The sequence below is a fragment of the Juglans regia genome, chromosome 11 (genome assembly GCF_001411555.2).
Source record: "Juglans regia cultivar Chandler chromosome 11, Walnut 2.0, whole genome shotgun sequence".
Taxonomy (NCBI): Eukaryota; Viridiplantae; Streptophyta; class Magnoliopsida; order Fagales; family Juglandaceae; genus Juglans; species Juglans regia.
Genome location: NC_049911.1, coordinates 6770404 through 6791106, shown reverse-complemented (window position 1 = coordinate 6791106; position 20703 = coordinate 6770404). Strand labels below are relative to the sequence as shown.

Genomic DNA, 20703 nt, shown 5'->3' with positions numbered 1-20703 from the left:
ATCTCTATTCGTTCGAACAAAGAAATTTAAGTTTGAACAGTTGTTAACTTACCCCTGGAAAAATAAATTAATTTTCTGGCAATGTTATTATTCGAACAGATTATATACTGTTCGAACGGACATTAATTCCATGTTCGAATCTATTTTGTTCCGTTTGAACGTTTTTCCTTTTTTGAGACGATTTTGTTCATCACAAAATATCTTATTCGAATAGATATTTTTCCGTTTGAATGAATTTAGTAGCTCAGGCATTTTTGGAGACGAAAGGTAAATTTCGTCTCCAAAAATGACTTTTAGGGATGAAATTTATTTTGTCCCTAACAAATTTCATCCCTAAAAGTCAAATTTCTTGTAGTGACTACTATAAATCATGTACCATCTTGCTTTATTTGATTCCGTTTTGTACCATTTTTTTATTTTGTATTTTTAACTTTCATCTTGCTTTATTTTTTATTCCGTTTTATTTTATTTTGTATTTTTTCAGTTTCGATTTGCTCGGAAGTGGCTGAAAATAAGTAGGGGATAATAATGGTAAATTAAACAAACTTTGAAAGATGGGGCAATTAATATTCTGAAGGTCACGCACAAATTATTTCATTAACAATCCCACAGTACATAAAAAGATATAGCTAGGCCTGATGATCTGGAGCGTAATTAGAAAAGCTGAGAAATACAACGTACATATTATTACTTAGTTGGTCCAGAAAGGCCATATATATGTAAACACCCAGATAACGATTATCCTTTTTTTGTCAGGGAAATAGTCACATTCATGATGCTGCTGCTCTCTTTGGAAATGCTTCCAGCAAGAATTTCTTTGTACTTGCGGAAAACCTCCTCTATGATTGCATCTCCAAAATGACTAACAAGAAAAGGTTCGGCCACAGCTCTTACGCACATTGCACTATCGGCAAGTGCCTCAGACAAGTTGCGCTCACCAAATATAGTACTCCATTTGAGTTCAGTAACCTCCAAGCGATCAATAGAGAAAGAATTCTCCATCAAAACTACAGATTTCACTTCTGACGCAGATGGCGCATAGTGAGGTAGGTTGAAGGAGTCTAGTTTTTCTTCTCCAATAAGTCCCTAAACGTATCATATAAAGATGAACAACATATGTTTTATCCGTCATCGAGTAATGCTAGGTAAACAAAATTCAAATAGATAAGTCTCATATAAGTATTTTGTAAAAAAATAGATCCCACTAATAAATAATATTTTTTTTCTACACTTCTTTTATGTGGGGTCTACTTTTTTACAATGACTTATCTATTTTGATCTTGTACAACTCATTTCTCATATACCATTGAGATGATTGCGTACCTTATCGACCATGTCACTGAGTGCGATAGCTAAAACCTCCCAAATGTAACAACACTCTTTGCTGGATGGATTCTCGCTTTTTCTCCCCATAAACGTTAAAACCATTCGCCCTCCTTCCACCAACTCGTCTGCACGAGACTTCAAAAACATTGAGAAATCTTTTTGAAACTGCACATAGTAAGCCTTTGCCACATTTGGAGGGCTTGTGCTTGAGATATAAATGCTCCTTTTGTTATTCTCCAAGCAGAATTCAGGAACCTAATTAGGAACATAAACAATAGTATTCATTATGTATTTCGTAGTTTTAAAATACTTATTAGCTAGAAACAATAGTATCGAGTACATACTCCAATCCACATATATAAATTATTAGAAACTTATTATCTAGAATAAAGAAATTATGGGAGGAGGTCAAAGGGCAAGTTGAGGCTTGATGTAGATCTTGACTGGGTAGGTCGAGAGTACTTCGAGACTCTACTTACACAAAAATCCTTAATTCAATGCCATCTCCAAGGTTTGAAACTCTACTTACACTGCATGTAGGGTTGTAATCAAGTTGAGCCGACCTGGTCTTTGGCTTGCCAAGTTCGGCTCGACTCAAAATACTTGAGCTTGATCGTTTTTTATTCTTTGTTCAAGTTCACTCAATAAGCTAAACTCTTAACTTGAGCTCGAGCTCAAGCTCGAACTTGAATTATTTATTTTTTTAATAAGATTTAATAATTAATAAATTAAAAAAATAAAGATTTAATATCGAATTTATACAATTAACAAGTAAAACCTCTATTGAATTAAAATTTTAAAAAATTTACAAATAATTAATATCTAACTAGTTGATATTTATCCAAAATAACAATATATATATATATATATTATATACCTACATATATTATTAATACATACACTTAATATGATAGCATATATCTATTTCATATATGGTTCTCACATATTAGTATATGAAATTATTAAATTTTATCCACTAATTATTATACAAATTATAAAATATACCTATGAAGTATATTCACTATATAGACATAAGTAATTAGATTACATATTATATATTTAATTATAAAAGTGATATGCTTATATTATTAGCTAATACATATATATATGTATGTATACATACATAAGTGTATACATATATTTATCAATATATGAATGAGTTTTAATCTAGTCGAGCTAACGAGTCGACTTGAGCATAAACAAACAGGCCTTAACGAGCCTTAGTTGAGTCTAGTCGAGTTTCGTCTGGTATGTGTCATTTACAAATCGAGCAGACATCTGCTTTCACGAACGAGTTTTTTTTCTTTCACGAGTCGAGTTCGATTTGAGTTTAACCACGCGGGCTATCAAACAGACTGGTTCATTTACAGCCCTAACTGCATGCAATCCCATTAGGTCAAGAGTTTGAAAGTACTCCACTTTGTCCACTTGTATCCCTAGTCAGCTAAGGAACTAATTTTCAGTGACATGTTTATTTTTTTTTCCTTAAAATCAATACTCTTGTTTATTCATTTCTTTTTTAAAATATTTTAGTTCATGGTGATCAACATATATAATGCAAACATCACATTCATATTTACATTCTATATTTTTGTTTGACAAAAAAAGTTACCTGAGATAACCAATGGAGGCTATATGAAGAAAAGGTAAAATGGAGACTCTTTTTGAGAAAAAGCCTGCCATAAAAGGAACCTGGAACTCCCGAGATGAAACATGGACTAGCATCCACCCCCAGTTGAGAGCTAAACTTTTTATGGAAGCTTGGCAATAAGTTGAATATGACGTTAAAGTCATTTTCTGGAAGGTCATTCAAGAACACTTGATATTCAGCTGATGGTTGGCCTTGTTGTTGGCGAAGCTTTTCCACTACCTTGATAAGTTCAGAAACTGCAAACAAAGTATTAGGTCCAGAAGAACAACCCAAGTCTGCAATGACTAGGCTTCTTGGTGAAGCATTGTAGTAGAGATTGGTTATAGCTTCCTCCATGATGGGCATCGTCATAGATATCACCTTTAGCTGTCGAAAATCCAATAAAAGAATTTCGATGAGTTAATCAACAAGCATAATGCCCATAAGTTGGCCGGTAGATAACTAATTTTCATCAATCAATTATTTTGACAAGGAAATGAAAAACATATTTTGAATTATTAGTATACAAATACATATGCATAAGCGTGTGCGCACACACCCTCATATATACAAATCACCTGAACTTTGGAGTTCATTGCATAACTTGTTTCTCCCATTCCTGCATTCATGATTTCCATCTCTCCTACTCTCTCTTTTTGTGATTTGGTTTGTGCGTATTGTGTTGGCGTAGAGGTACCCTATTTATAGTGGTAGATACGACAGCCACTCTCTCAAGAAATAGTATAATCTTTGTTTTACTGATCATAAGGCTCGTGAAACACATGTGGTACTACATGTCAGGATTATCACGTGTCACTTACATTGCCAACAAGGCTTATATATCAACCATTTAATCTTCTAGTTACATGTCCATCTTTGTTCACATTGAAAAGAGATATAACTATAAGAAGTTTTGGCAAAAATATATTTAGTTGAAAAGTTAACGATTTAATTAATTTTATATAAGAAAATTTTTGAGTGTTGTGCGCAGAATTGAAATTTACTCTATAGAAGTATCCAATAGATCATGCCTTGGCGTTCGAGAAAATTCTTCAAGTCCAATCGATCAATTAATTTGCCAAGACTAAGAGACGTGTTATATTTTGTGGTCATTGTCACATCCTGAATCTAATATCATTAATTAGTTCTGTCGAAGTATGTCGTTTTGAAAATCTAAAAGACGTATTTTTATAGACTTTCGCTTCTTAACTGCTCGTATGAGTAGTCTTGCCAGCTAGCGTACGTTGTCTATCTGCTTTATTCACTTGAAAGAATAAAAAAAAAAAAAAAAAGATTTCTGTTGAAGTACTTAATGTTTTATTTGATCTATTTATTCACGGAGTCGTTAATTTATTAATTTATTTTTACATAATTTTTTTGTATCTATATATAGTACTCATATTTATTTATTTATTTTCGCAAATGTCTTTAATAAATTCTCAGTTCCCAATTTAATTTTGATTTGTTAGAGACATGGCCCATGCCATTGATTTCTCAGTTCCCAATTTAATAAATTCCTCTAATAAACATAAGTTGACGTGTAAGGATTATTTTATTTACAAGTTTCGATGCACAAAGGGTGGTGTGTAATGAAAAATGATAGAGCTATCGTTGGTGGCTCCTGCTGGAGTCACCGTTGACTCTATCTTGTGTTTTTTATGTATTTTTTTATAATTATTTTTATATAGATATTTTTAATAATTTTAAATATTAAAAAAATTAAAAAAATATAATATTATTAAAAAATACTTCCTTAATTATGAAGTAAAAAAAATTTTTTACTTCATGATTAAGGAAGTATTTTTTAATAATTTTTTTTACTTCATGATTAAGGAAGTGTTTTTTAATAATATTATAAATTTATTTTATTTTTTTAAAATATTTAAAATTGTTAAAAACATCTATATAAAAATAATTGTAAAAAAAATACATAAAAAAACATATGCTAGAGCCAGCAGTGGCTTCCAGCGGGAGCCACCAGCGGTGGCTCTGGCATCACTCGGTGTGTAATTAACAGAGTAGGGCTTGTTGTGAGACCCATTCAACTCAAAACAAAAACGACTAAACTACCGATTATTTTTAAAAGTAAAATTTTATACATCACACTATTATTCTACTCTTATTTTATTATGTAAGATGTGAAATATTTATTATCATTAAATAATAAAGAATCATTCAAGAATATGTTGATACCATCTATAATACCAATGAGAGGCGAAAGGAGAAGCACGAATAATTAAACACAAATAGTTATAGGAATCACTGATTACTAGATATGACTAGATAACTGGATATAATGGTAATGAAAATAATGCAGGACCAGATAACTAAAACTAGAAGTAATGAAAATAACAGGACCAAATAACTGGAACTGGTGATAATGAAAATAAACTAAATAATGAAAATAAACTAAAAGAAGGACCGACCAGATAACTGGAACTTGGAGATAATGGAAATAACAAGAAATTTTAATCTTATTATTCAAGTCTATTAAACTTATAACATAAAGTTAATATAACATGTGATATAACATAAAATTATTCTTATAATTTTTAATATAACATTTGATACAATATATAAATTTTTATCTTATAATATAAAATTAATATAACATAAATTCTAATATTTAACATAAACATTAATATTAAGTTATTAATATAAACTTACATTTGAAAATACATTTTTAGCATAATAAATTATAATATATATATATATATATATATATTATATATATTCTTTTTTTTTTTTTTCAATATTCAAGCTTTCATCATTAATTTAGCAAATGTTGGATACAAAGAGGGATTCCCTCCATTGTTATGCTCTCCTGAGAGAGTTTTAGTGCATCCTTAGCTAAACAATGAGCAATACAATTTGAGTTTCTAGATATATAAACAACCGATCCATACTCCAAGTTCTGAAGTTCAGCCTTGATGTCTTGTATAATCAATCCTACTGAGCTCCAGTCCTTTGCCTCTGAGTTGATATCTTTGACCACATTGAGAGCATCCCCTTCTAACATTACTCTTGAAATGCCTATCTATTTACAAAGGAGAATTGCTCTTAGTGCAGCCATCGCTTCTGCAAGTTTGGCATCAGGAAAAATGCACCTTGATGATCTTAGAGTTGCTGTTACCCTTCCTTCCCAGTTTTTGATCACCACTCCCACCCCCATTCTGCTGTGTACTCGGTCGACTGAGGCATCCCAATTTGCTTTGTAAACGTTGAGTGGTGGAGGTCTCCAAGTAGTTAATCCAGTAGGTCTTCCATTGGTCAAGTCCACCTTCATCCTGTCATTGGCTTCTTTAAAGTCTTTGGTCGACTGAAGAGCTGCTTGGGCTATCCGAGATGGGTTCTCAAACTTTCCTTCAAACAAAAAGACATTTCTTCTCCTCCACACATGATATGTTGTACAGGCAAACAACTCTACATCCTCTTCATTGAGTATTGCTATTACATGTTCCACTACCTCTTTGAAGGATTTGAACCCAACCTTCATTTTCTGAAGTCCTCTAGTGCTGACAGACCATATATCCATTACTGCAGAACATGACCATAATGCATGCATAACAGACTCTGTCTCCTGTCTACAGATCGGGCATAAGGGGTCTTCCTTAATTTTCCTCTTTTTGAGATTGAGGTTTGTAGGTAGAGACTCGTGGGTAGCTCTCTATAGAAACATCCTAACAGCACTTGAGGTCTTTAACTGCCATATTTTAGACCACACTTCCTTCTGCTTGGGTTGTGCCGAGCTTTGTCCCTTTTGATACTACTCCATTGTACTTAACAAATGATATGCACTCTTTACAGTGAATTTGCCATCTTTGGAGCACCTCCAAATAAGTTTATCAGGGTTGCCACACCAACTAATAGGTATTCTGCTTATGTTACTGATGTCTTCTTCTGTGAAAACACTCCTCAAAATCGACATGTTCCATGTTTTGGAATGCTCATCAATCAAATTACTGACTCTCCAGCATGCATGCCTCTGGTCTAATGGGGTCTGCACTTTGAATGTGGTTGGTTGAGGGATCCATTTGTCTCTCCATATGCTAACTCCTTCCTCATTTCCAATTCTCCATATCAATCCTTCCTCTAAAACTTTCCTAGCTTCCAAAAAACTCCTCCACAGAAAAGAAGCATTGCTGCCCAGTTTTGCATTGAGGAAGTCTGACCTGAAATAGTATTTAGCTTTCATCACCTTGGCTGCTAGAGATTGTGACTGTTGTATTAGTCTCCACTCCTGCTTGGCCAGTAGAGCCAGGTTGAAATGTTCAAAGTCTCGGTATCCTAGTCCACCTTCAGCCTTATTCTTTCCAAGTAATTTCCATGGCAACCACTGAGTCTTGATTTTGTTATCTCGACTGCCCCACCAAAACTTTTGCATAAGTTTGTTCATAGCATTAAGAATAGTTTTTGGCAACTTGAAAATGCTCATGCAGTATGTTGGTATTGCTTGGACTATTGACTTTAATAACACTTCTTTTCCAGCATTTGAAATGAATTTAACTTTCCAGCTTTGCATACGATTCCTTATAGAGTCCAATACTGGTCTGAAAGATGCTAACTTGTTCCTTCCAACACATGAGGGTAAGCCAAGATACTTCTCAAAAACTTTGGCTTCCACCATCTTAGTAGTTGAGATAATAACCTGTTTTGTCTCAAATGCTGTATTTTTACTGAAGAAAATTGCTGATTTCTCGAGATTGAGTCTTTGTCCAGAAGCTTCCTCATAAGTTTTGAGAATTTTAGCCAATCTACTCCACTCTAGTGCATTTGCTTTACAGAAAAGTAAGCTGTCATCTGCAAAGAACAGATGATTAACCTTCAACGATCCTCTTGCAAATGGAAAGCCAGTGATGTGTCCCTTTCTCTCAGCTTCATCCAACATTCTCCCAAGAACTTCAGTACATAGAATGAAGAGGTAAGGGGATAGAGGGTCCCCTTGCCTTAGTCCTCTAAAAGGTAGAAAATGTTGTTGGGGGGCTCCATTAACAAGCAAAGAATATTTTACTGAAGAGACACCTTGCATAACTAATTCTGTCCATCTCTTATCAAAACCCATCTTTGACAGCACTTCCTCCAAAAAAGACCACTCTAACCTGTCGTAAGCTTTGCTCATGTCTAACTTCATGGCCATGTACCCCTCCTTCTTATGCTTCATCCTATGATTCATAGAGTGCATTGTTTCATATGCTACAATGATATTGTCTGAGATCAACCTCCCAGGAACAAATGCACTTTGTGATGGAGATATCAACTTGGAAAGAAAGGGCTTAATTCTGTTTGCTAGTACTTTTGAGAACACTTTGTAAATCACATTGCATAAGCTTATAGGTCTATATTCAGTCACCAATGTGGGCTTTCTCTTTTTTGGAATCAGCACTATGAATGTTTCATTAATCTCCTGAATACCCCTCTTGGATTTGAAGATCTCTTTGACAACCTCGACCACTCCCTCACCAACTGCTTCCCAGTGGTCTTGGTAGAATCCAGCAGAGAACCCATCAGGTCCTGGGGAACTCATTGGATTCATCTCAAATAGAGCACCTTTTACCTCTTCATAAGAACATTCCTTTGTTAGCTGGAGGTTCATCTCGGGTGTCACTACTGAGTTCATATCAGCCAGGGCCTCCTTGATGCCATTTGGGTTAGATGACTCGAACAGCTTTTGATAATACCTTTGAAAAATGTCCCTGATTTCTGACTTGTTGCTCACTTGCTCCCCTCTTTCATTTGCAATCTGGTGAATACTATTGTTCTTCTTTCTTTGGGATGCACACTTATGAAAGTAGCTTGTATTCTTGTCTCCCTCCTTTAGCCATAATTGTTTTGGCCTCTGCTTCCACTTGATTTCCTCTTCAGCTAAAAGTTGGTTGACCTCCCTTTGATAGCCCTTGATGGTGTCATTGAAATCTCCTTGGTTAATTCTCTGCAATTCTTGAATCATCTCACTCCTTTGTCTAATTAGTTGTCTCTGCTTGCCATTCATATCTTTTGACCATGTTCTCAGTGACTGTTTGCATCTGTCCAGGCCTGCTTGAAAGTTCCTCATTGATTGAGCCCCTCTGCATGATACCCTCCATGAGCTTTTTATTATATCTTTGCATTCCTGTTTAGTAGACCAGTAAGCTTCATACCTAAATATTCTTGTTTTTCTATTAACTCCAGCTTCCTCATTATCACAGGATATCAACAAAGGAGTGTGGTCTGAATTGAGGGCAGGTAACACTAAAACCTCACTGTTGGTGAATTGTAATGGTCATTCCCCGTTTCCCATTGCTCTATCCAATCTTTTTTTGGTAAATGCTCCCCCCTCCCTATTGTTACTCCATATGTACTTAGAGCCTATGTAACCAAGATCACTCAATTCACATTCATCAAGAGCTACTCTGAAACACTCCATTTGAGAAAAAGATCTGGTGGCTTCCCCATACTTCTCATCATTGCTCAATATCTCATTGAAGTCTCCTATGCATAACCAAGCCATTGGAGACTCGGGTTTAAGCATTCTAAGGAGGCTCCAACTAGCTTTCCTTTTGTCTATGGCAGGATTACCATAAAAACCAGAGAGTCTCCAGGGTTGCCCACTACTCTCAGGTAGGATTGTCAAAGAGATATGACTATTAGAATAAGAAAGAAGTTGAGCATTTACCTCAGATTTCCAAAACATTGCAAGACCTCCACTTTTGCCCACGCTGTCGACCACAAAACTTTGCTCCATTCCCAACTTGTTCCTCACCTTCTCCATTTTGCATCTGTTTCCTTTGGTTTCTGATAAGAAAATAACAGATAGGGATCTTTCCTTCACCAAAAGGTGAAGTTCATTAACTGTCCGAGGGTTCCCAAGCCCTCGGCAGTTCCAGCTTAGTAATTTCATGGGGATTGGCAGTGCTGCATAGCAGCCACTGCCTTGAACACACACTCTTCTCCCTCCTCCACATGAATCTGTTTACTTCTTTTGCCAATCAGCCTTACATTGTCTGTTTGACTCTTTCTTTTCCTTGCTTTGCTAGGCTTATCCAACTCCATGTCACACGTATTATTCTATATTTCATTGCTGACTAGTCTAGCACGTGCTTTCCTCTTCCACTTGCCTGTTTGAGCTTTGTCCCTATGAGAAATTACATTGGTGTCCTGTGCAGGGGAATCACCCTCTTCAGGTAACTGTACATGGACCACCTTTGGTTTCTCAATTGTCCTTAGCTTAGAACTTGGTCTCTGATCCCCTGTCTCTATTTCGGTTACTTCCTTTCCCAATGTGGCTTCTACTAAGACACTTATTCCTCTCTCTTCGCAGGATATGTCAGCTTTACTCTGGGAGCCAAACCTACCTCCCTTGTTTCCCGCCTCTTGTACCTCCTCAGTTCCCGCCATTACACTCTCCTCTCTTCCCTCTGGTGCTTCTTTTTCCTGTTGTACCTCTCCATCTCCCTTTCTCTGGTCATGACCCGACTTCCTGCCCTGACTTGTTTCCTTTTTGGATTGAGAGCCCTCAGCAAAAATTGATTTTGGACTGGTTCTTAGCCATGCACCGTATTGTTGATTGAAGCCTTCCAAGCTGGCTTTTCCTCTATCAAGTTGGTCGCACATTCCAGTGACATGCTTGATCTTCCCACAATGATAACAGAAGTTTGGTAACCTTTCGTATTTGAATGGAATCCAGTACTTTGCGTTCCCGAGAGTTAAAAATCTCCCTCTCGCCAAAGGTTTTGTAAGGTCAATCATTACTCTTAACCTTAGGAAACTACACCAGCATACCCCACTATCATCCGTGTCCACCATGAGTACCTCCCCCTTTGACTTGCCCAGGTTAAGTCCAGTGTTAGCATTCATTCCAGCAAAAGGAAGGTCGTGACATTGCACCCAAAAAGGTTCATGCTGAAACTGCATTTCCTTCCAGGACTCGTGGCCTTCACAATCCTGCAGGCAGATTAGATTTTTGTCAAAAGACCAAGGTCTTCCTTGCATGATTCTCTTCTTATCAGCTTTCTCCTTCAACTCCACCAGGAACTTATTCCTCCCTACTTCTTTGAAAATAACCTTCCCTTCTATCTGCCACACTCGTGCCATAGTGTTTCTAAGAGCACCTCTATTTGCTTCCTTGTCTGTTATCACCATCATTATGAAACAGTGTTTACTCTTTGCTTCTGATATTATCACCTCTTCATTACTAACCACCACCTCCTATTGTTCTTCTTCCGTTAGCTTTAGACCCTCGCATAATTTTGACAGATCACTTTCCATTTCCTATCCTACACAGACAAAAGTCTGGGGGAACCAGTCTCTAGGTTTACAAAGAAACCTAGAGAGAGAACCTTACACTTAGAGAGAGAAGGACACTTAAAAGTAAATATGTCCAAGCACTGTCTTGTATATATATTCTTTTTGTAAATACATTTTTACACATTTGATCATATATTCTCATAGAAAAGTCTAAAACGTCCAATACTATATATATTAGTATATGTTAATTATTATAAAATAATGTACTTATATTATAATATAAATAGATTAATAGTTTAACATATGTAAATATCATATTGTTATAATTAACATAAATAATCTGTAAAATCAACAAAATCGAATCGGATTTGATTAAAATTAAAAAAATTATTTTGATTTTAAAAATGAATCAATTTCATATCGATTTTTCAATTTTTAAAATTAATATGTACCGATACAGTTTAAAAAACAAATATTTCATTCCAGTTAATAAAAGGCACGTGTCCTAAGACAACCACGTGTTTGAAATTTTTTTCTACAACATTAAAAGAAACTGAAATAAAAATAAAGGAAAATATTACTTTATTCTCCTATTTGTACTGTTCCATTTCACTGTTTGATAAAATAATATATATTTTTTTAATTTAGTGATTAAAGAAGTAATTTTAAATATATTAATTTATTTTTTTATTTTTTTAAAAATATTTAAATGTAATCAAAAAATATGAAAAGAAAAAACAAAGCTGGACGGTTCGGCTACGCCCCCACTCAAAAATAAAATCAGGAAATTTTGTTCACACGTCATGTCAGACACGTACTTCTGTCTACAAGGTTTGTGGAAGATGTGACTAAAAAGCAGGAAATTCATTTGATGTACGAGATAGCTACCTTAATTAAATGGGCGGTGGCTGAAGTACGAAGGCAGGTGTTCCTATTTTGACCAGCAACATAAACATGCGCATGATTTAATGCCAGTTGGTGCAATATTTATTTTCATGGTCACGTTTTTGTTTTTTCCCGTTTTAAATCTCATAAAATAATCGTAGAATATTTATTAAGTTAGATGGAATCAAAAAATTTCACAAAGCTAGTCAATCATAAACGTTAGAATTTAGCTTACACATACTTAATTTTTCACTAAAACTGTCGTGTTATATATATATGTATATATAAATAGACTAAATATATTACAGATTATAGTGAATAACTAAGTAAACTTGGCAAAAAATTGATTAGTTGCCTTTTATAAAATACAATAAGAATACAAAAAATTATTGAAAACTCCAAAAATTTTATTAGAAAATTCTAAAATATTTTAAAATGATGAAAAAGTATCAGGCTGTTATAAATGCATACACACTACAACAAAAAAAGATTTTTTGGGACCATTTTGTTTTGGAACAAAATAAAAATTGTCCCAAAAAGTAAGATTTTGAGACAAATTTCAGATTTCGTCTAAAAAAATGATGGAAGAAAAAAAACATTCGAACGATATAATTAGGGACAAAATATTTTGTCCTTAATAATGAAATCGTTCGATTGTAATGTTTTAACGTTCAGACGATTAAATTTAACCGTTTGAACATACATTTTGGTGCGTTAAATAATATTATTATAGCGAAAAATTGTTATACCGTTCGAACGTAAAATTTTCACCGTTCGAATGATTAATCAGCATTGTTCGAACGTGCAATTTGGCGCGTTAAGTAACATTATTATAGCGAAAAATTGCTCTGCTGTTCGAACATACACTTTTCACCGTTCGAACGTTATTTGTATAGTTCGAACGGTGATCATATGTTTTTTTTAGAGAATTATATTTATATTAACGAGTAATTATAAAAAATTTATCAATTAAACAATAGGAACAATATCAATCAATAATTAGTTTAGAAAATATAAAATAATACTAATTCATAATTAAATACTTAATTTACAAAACATTAAATATTGTCCATTCTGAAAACAAACAAAATAAATAAATAAAAGATAGAAAGTACTAAGACCCCAACTCTTTGCACACTTCCTCAACTGCAGCTAAGCGTTCTATCTGTATCAGTTGAGTACTGATGGTGACCTGAGTCGTATACATGACATCAAGCTTCGTACGTAACTCAGAGATGGTACTAGTAATCTCTGTACGAAACTCAGACACAGCAGAACGAACCTCCGTACACACTGCATCAATCAACGCTGATGTATGTCCGCTAATCGCTGCACGCACGATCTCGGCCATGTCCTCATGAGTAGCACTGTGTACTGATGCCTCAGTTTGTCTAGATGTCCCAATGACCGATACTCCATGATCTCTCTACTGTGCATCTCTCTGAGGATCAATCGGGTCTAGAACATGTCCACGAAGATCTAGTCTCGAGTGTCTCGTGCTGCGTGAGAGGGTGGTGCTGTTGATCAGTCCCATCGGCTCCCGTTTACACTCAGCAACATCAGGCACGACACCAGCAAATAGCAGAAATCGGGTGATCTGGATCCCAAATGGCCATATATCCGTCGAAATGTACTGAGACTCTGATCGAATCCTATCGATTATATACCCCACCAAGTCGATAGGAATACCACAAGCAACCCGTATCATAAATTTTGTCCGATCAATGCCAACCTTTGTCTTGTGCTTCTAAGGGTCAATCTAATTAATCTAATTAATATCAAATTCAAGATTTTGAAGAAAGATGATAGATCTGCCTCCTTGATGCTCTTCATCCCGTCATACGGGAGAACATCTAGACCAACAACCAAATCCCTCACCTCATGATCAACAGAGGTGTCGACCTCATATGTATAAACTAATGCCTCCTCCTCAGCTGTCTCCGCCTCAACTGAAAGATCAGACTCTCTAGGCACCACGTTCGGATATGCATCTGGCAGCCTAGGAATACCGAGATGCTAAGCGAGTCCATCCCGTGAAAATACAACTGGAACTCCTCGGACATAGATCATGTATGCCTCTCCGTCATCTGGGCTGACACCATTAAGCTCTCTATAGAACTCAGAAACAATGTCAATATAAGAGATGCTCTCCCATGATTCCTCTCGCTCATCTAATATAGGTCTCCAACCACGATCGCTGAAGACTGATGGCAGGGAATGACCCTCCTAGACAAGACTCTGGAAGTCAGAAAGTTTCACTTATCGCTCTAGTGAAACAGTCTTCTCCCTACCTAGACTGATACTAGTCTCAGCAGGATTGCGTTGCTTACGTCCCGCCCTAGAAGAAGACATTTTAATCAACTTGAAATTTACAATTAAAGAGTTTATCAATATAACATTAACGATAAAAATATAATAAATAACTAATCACTAAATTACATATGAATAGTAAGCGAAATAAAGTGAGACATTGTAAACAACATAATTTTATAAAAATAATATCACATTATTTAATATTAATTAGATTAATATTAATAGAAATTAAATATTTAACAAAATGTGATAAATTTTTATATTAATTTAATTATAATATAATATCTATTCTCGATAAGATTTAATATAACTACAATATGGAATAAAAATATCGATTCACTAATACTACTAAATTTAATTATACCGTTCGAATGCCTAAAATAGTTTTCGAACGGTATGCAAACCTGTTTCCTTGTATAGTTTGAACGTATAAAACAACGGTCGAATGGGTACTGTTCGAACGTCTAAAACAACGTTCGAACAATTAATTAATAAACTTGTGCTGTTCGAACCCTTGGTCGACTTAGCCATTGAAATCCATGGAATCCTTTAATTCCATCGATTTTTCAACAAACTAATACAAAGAGACTTAAAAAAACCTTTCTACAATGATTTTAAGCAAATCTACGGTGAGTATTGATGGATAAATTGTTTTATCTTAATTTAAACAAATAATTCATCAAAAACCTAAATTTAAACGGTTAAATGGTTAGAAAAATAGCATACCAGTGCTTAGAGGAAGAGGCTTCGACTGGGTAATGTTCGCGGTGGCGATGGCGGCTTTAAACGGCAGAGATGGACGGTTATGTTGGAGAAAATGGCGTTTCGTTAGTAGTTTGGCGTCCGTGAAAATGACCGTTTGAGACAACTTATATATGCAATACCGTTCGAAAGGTTAAATCCGTTCGAACGGTTTATTTCAATACATTTAAATACTATACTAATATATTAACATATTATATTTTAGTTTTAGTCTAATTAGATGACATTATATATGACACTATATATATGTTATCTATAGTCTAATATATTAACATATTATATTTTAGTTATGGTCTAATTAGATGACACTATATATGATACTGTATATATGTTATCTATAGTCTAATATATTAACATGTTATATTTTAGTTATGGTCTAATTAGATGACACTATCTATGCTAGTACTATAGATGACACTATATACGATACTATATATATGTTATCTATAGTCTAATATATTAACATAATATATCTTAGTTATAGTCTAATTAGATGACACTATATATGACACTATATATGTTATCTATAGTCTAATATATTAACATATTATATTTTAGTTATGGTCTAATTAGATGACACTATCTATGCTAGTACTATAATATAATATATATTATGCTCGATTATATATATTATAATATGATATTACAATGTTACTAAACTATAGTATCATCTAATATGTCTATATATATTAATGTTGTTCTTTTATTTGAAGGTATAGTGTAAAAAAGAATTTATTAAACATTTACCAAACCGTTCAAATTGTTAATTATAGGAGTTTGAATGGTTAATGTTCGAGCGGGAATGTATCTATTACCGTTCGACCATTATATTTATACGTTCGAACATGAAAAATTAGGAGGAAACGTTTTCCTGCTTTATAGTTTCATGTTCGAATGGTTAGTAAATAACCGTTTGAACAAGAAATTTTCTGCAAATACACGACAAAACCTCACAATCTCGCTCTCCTCCCGCTCGCCACTCTCACTCTCTTACGAAACAGATTAGCCCATTCACGAACCATAGCCATTCTTCCTCAATCTAGCCCCCAAACTCAAAAGAGTTTTCATCTCGCTCAATTATTCTTGGATTACATCTTTTTGGGGAGCTCCTTCACACTGGGTACAGGACATATAATCTAATCTTCTTAGCTTTTCATCTCCAAAAATTCAGGTATACTTTTTATATTCTCATTTTGGTTTGAATATGATATTTTGCGTGCTCTTGATATTGCATGCTCTTGGTATTGTTGTTTGTGTTGCTGTGAGTTCATGATTAATGGTGTTTTCCGTTGTTGAATACGATTAAAATATGGAATGAACCCGTTCAAACGATTTAGGCTTACTGTTCGAACATGTATGTTTTGTTCGAACATAGTTTAGAAGCGTTCGAACGGAAACTATACATCAATTTATTTACAAGGATTAATAATTTGGGAAGTATTTAATTCTGAATGAATAAAATGAAGTATTTAAATTAAAATACTAGTTAATCTTTAAATTAAAATACAAATAGTTAAGATTTAATAATACTTAAATACTTAATACTAAATTAATAAAATTAAAATTAAAATACTACTAAATCTTTAAATTAAAATAAAAATAGTTAGGATTTAATAACACTTAAATAGTTAATTCTAAATGAATAAAATGAAGTATTTAAATTAAAATACTACTAAATCTTTAAATTAAAATAAAAATAGTTAGGATTTAATAACACTTAAATAGTTAATTCTAAATGAATAAAATGAAGTATTTAAATTAAAATACTAGTTAATCTTTAAATTAAAATACAAATAGTTAAGATTTAATAATACTTAAATACTTAATACTAAATTAATAAAATGAAGTACTTAAATTAAAATACTACTAATTCTTTAAATAATACCTAATAATTATGTTTTTGTTGTATTGTTGTATAAATAATATGTTGTTATTGTTTAACATATGTTAGCATATCTTGCATTGTTTGTTCATGCGAATAAACGTTAGATCTGTTCGAGAGTTATCAATTCATATGAATGCTTGATTGATAACTCTTGAATTGTCCAGAGTGGACAGTTTGGGATTGTAAGATCATTCTCGAAAACTATCGAACTATATCTGTTGTCGTCCAACATTATGATTTTGGTAGATTCATCCATTGTTCTCTGGATATGCAGTTTCAGTGATAGTGCAATGACGTGTTAATCGTCAGTGCACACAACCAAACGAGTATATTTGGAGAATTATAGAGAAATGCTGCCGAAATTTTGTTGGACGTGACAGATACTAGATCATAGGTTGGCGACTATGATCTTACAATCCCGAACGGGATAGGACCAACTACCCGGTGAAATGTGGCATACTCCTTGATTGATACATGATATATGCTTGGTTGCTTATGCACACGTGATTGTTTGTAATGAAGATAATCGGCATGGATAAGAGTTGGATGAAAGTTAGTGATCGATTGGGTCAGAATTACAATGTATCTGCTGAAGGTGTTAAGAAATTCTTGGAGTTTGCATTGGGTACATGCGAGAGTGATGGGCGTATTAGATGCTCATGCAGAGAATGCAGGAATTTGCATTCTCATAAGATAGACTTGGTGAGAGAGCATCTGTTTGTCAAATGTATTGATAAGGGTTATACTAATTGGGTCTTACACGGCGAACCGAATGCAACATCATTTGAGGCTCCACATGAAGAAGAAGAGATTGATGAAGATGTACAACCAGAGGTTGTTGAAGATGAATTCGATGAGGATATGGAGCAAATGTTAGGTGACATCGGTGCGAGAATGTTTATGGATGAAGGTGACAGGGACACTTCAAGCTCAAATGATGGAGGCTATGACACTTTTGCACGATTGTGGAATGATTTACAGCGTGAGCTATATCTAGGATGCAAAAGACACAGTAAGTTGTCATTTATTGTAAGACTGCTTCACATAAAATCAATGTGTCGATTATCTATTAAGGCAGTCAATATGTTACTTGAGCTGTTTAAAAAGGTATCGCCGATAGACGATACTTTACCTCATAGCTTCTATGAAGCAAAAAAGTTGAAATGAGGACTCGGATTTGATTACAGTGTAATACATGCATGTAAGAACGACTGCATATTATTTTGGATGACTGCATATTATTTTGGCGAGAGAATGAGCAGTTGAACGAGTGTCCCATATGCCACGAATCAAGATGGACATCGGACAAGCAAAATGTGCAGCAAAAAGGTCATACGTCACTTTCCATTGATACCTAGATTACAACGATTATTTATGTCACACGCAACGGCTATAGACATGACATGACACTCATCAGACAGAGTAAGGAACGATGATATTTTGTCCCATCCTGCTAATTTGCAGGTGTGGAAGGAATTTGATTAGGAACACCCATGGTTTGCTGAAGAACCGCATAATGTGCAACTTGAGTTGGCAACAGATGGATTTAATCCGTTTGGGAACATGAGTACTAGTCATAGTACTTGGCTAGTTGTACTTATGCTGTATAATCTACCACCATGGAAGTGTATGAAAGATCCATATTTCATGATGAGTTTGCTCATTCCAGGTCCGAGATCACTGGAAAATGATATAGACATACACTTACAGCCATTGATTGCAGGATTGAAAGATTTGTGGGAGAATGGGGTTGTCACATTTGATTCATCAACATGCAAGTAGTTCAAGATGCATGTTGCGGTGTTACGGACAATAAATGATTTCTCCGCTTATGGAAACTTGTCAGGTTGGAGTACTAAGGGGAAAATAGCATGTCCAACTTGTAACAAACATACCAAATCTGAATGGCTTACATACGGGAGGAAATTATGTTTCACAGGTCATCGTTGATTTTTACCTGCTAAATGTTTGAAAAGATGTACTTGCACAATTTATAGATGTTGGTTGTAATGAATTTGGTCAAAAACAACGAAAGAGAAAACGAGTTACGAATGAGTTGAATTGGACAAAGAAAAGTATATTTTTTGAACTCCCGTACTAGTCGAAGTTAAAATTGCGGCATAGTCTTGATGTTTTGCATATTGAAAAAAATATTTGCAAAACCGTATTAGGAACATTGATGTCAATTGAAGGAAAAACAAAGGATACAATAAACTCAATGAAGGATTTGAAGTGGTTGGGAATAAGATGGGAAATGCAATTGCAAGAAAATGGTTCATCTGTCTACATGCCGATTGAGTGGTATACATTGTCAAATAACGAAAGGGTTACATTTTGTGAGTGGCTAATGACTTGTATGGAAGAGAGTTCGAGAAAGCTCAGTGGTATGTGCTGAACAATTGCCCTGGGATAGAGAACTACTTGAAGTAAGTTATAACTTTTTCTTAATCTAAATTCGCTCATTTACTTTAAAAAAATTCTAAGAATATAAAAGTTTTGTGGTAATCATCAATTTTAGTGATCATATTAATGTGCTCAAGGAACTGTGAGTAAACGATATAAACCAGAAACATGAAGAGTACCCGAGATGGTTTGAAGAACGGGTAATGACATTACATATGCTTTACTCAATAACCAATGAAAAATATTGATTTAAATTTTGATATAATATATGATTTACTCAATATGTAGGTTGTACGAATGCCATGTGAATAATCCAAATGATATATCGGATGAACTGTATGCATTGGCGTGTGGCACATCGAGATGCACTACTCGATATTCTGCATGTATTTCTCGGGGATGTAGGTATCACATAATGGATCGAGATTGTTATTGGAAAATCCAAAATAGTAGTGTCTTAGTTGAAAGAAGTCATGATCGTGAAAATATTGATTTTTATGGAGTTATTGTCGATATAATTGGAATGGAATATTTGGAAAAACTTGCGGTGTATCTATTTAAGTGTGATTAGTGGGATTTAAGCAATCCTCAAACTGGAGTCTATGATGATGAATATTTTTTGTGTTAATACATAAAAAAAAAAGGCATGAAGATGATCATTTTATTTTGGCTTCTCAAGCATCTCAAGTATTCTACTTAGATGACCCAAAGTTAGGAAATCAATGGTGAGTAGTGCAAAAATATTCTCCAAGAACTATATATGATGTTATCCCTCATGTGGAAGGACAAGATAAAGAAGAAGATGACCTCTCTACTCAAGAAGCATACCAAGAGAGTCAACCCGCCTTAAACTTGTTTGTGGATTTGAGCCAGTATGAGATGATTCCACTAAATATAGAAGGAATTGAGACTGAAACTGTTGATGCGACAGTTGAGGAACATGTTGAATCATCTAAAGTATCTACAGATGATGAGAGCGAATTTTCGAATGAAACTGATACAAATTATGATTGACCAATTATGTGTTAACATTACACTTGATGACAAATATTTTACTTATTGAATGTATCAGTAGTTTGAAATTATGCCACCAAAGAGGAAGGAAGTTCTCAACCCATCTCCACCTGTTCCTAGCTCTTCTTCAGACTCACCATTAGAGATTGACTCTACAGAATAAGGTAAAAATCTAATACTCATGAAATTTATTAATTAAGGTCTTATAATAGATATATAATAGAAATTGATTACAATGTTATATTTTATAGAGCTTACAGTA

At 34.3% G+C, this 20703-nt stretch overlaps 1 protein-coding gene across 1 annotated transcript; it reads right to left on the bottom strand.

Moving 5' to 3' along the window:
• Nucleotides 1-577: 577 nt before the first annotated feature.
• On the bottom strand, nt 578-5975 carry LOC109006925 (salicylate carboxymethyltransferase-like). Its single transcript, XM_018986371.2, has 5 exons — nt 5853-5975; nt 3535-3654; nt 2939-3343; nt 1324-1581; nt 578-1086 (listed from the first exon to the last, which is right to left on the bottom strand). Exons 1-5 carry the CDS (start codon nt 5973-5975, stop codon nt 739-741), a joined length of 1254 nt encoding a protein of 417 aa, XP_018841916.1. The 3' UTR covers nt 578-738.
• Between the last annotated feature and the right edge of the window lie 14728 nt (nt 5976-20703).

Excerpts from the sequence above, each read along its gene's own strand:
- LOC109006925 (XM_018986371.2), bottom strand. The coding sequence starts at position 5,975 with ATGTTAGAAGGGGATGCTCTCAATGTGGTCAAAGATATCAACTCAGAG. Across the intron at positions 3,655-5,852 it reads AGAACTTGGAGTATGGATCG|GGTACCTCTACGCCAACACA; the intron begins GTTGTTTATATA and ends CACTATAAATAG. Across the intron at positions 3,344-3,534 it reads CAATGAACTCCAAAGTTCAG|CTAAAGGTGATATCTATGAC; the intron begins GTGATTTGTATA and ends GATTTTCGACAG.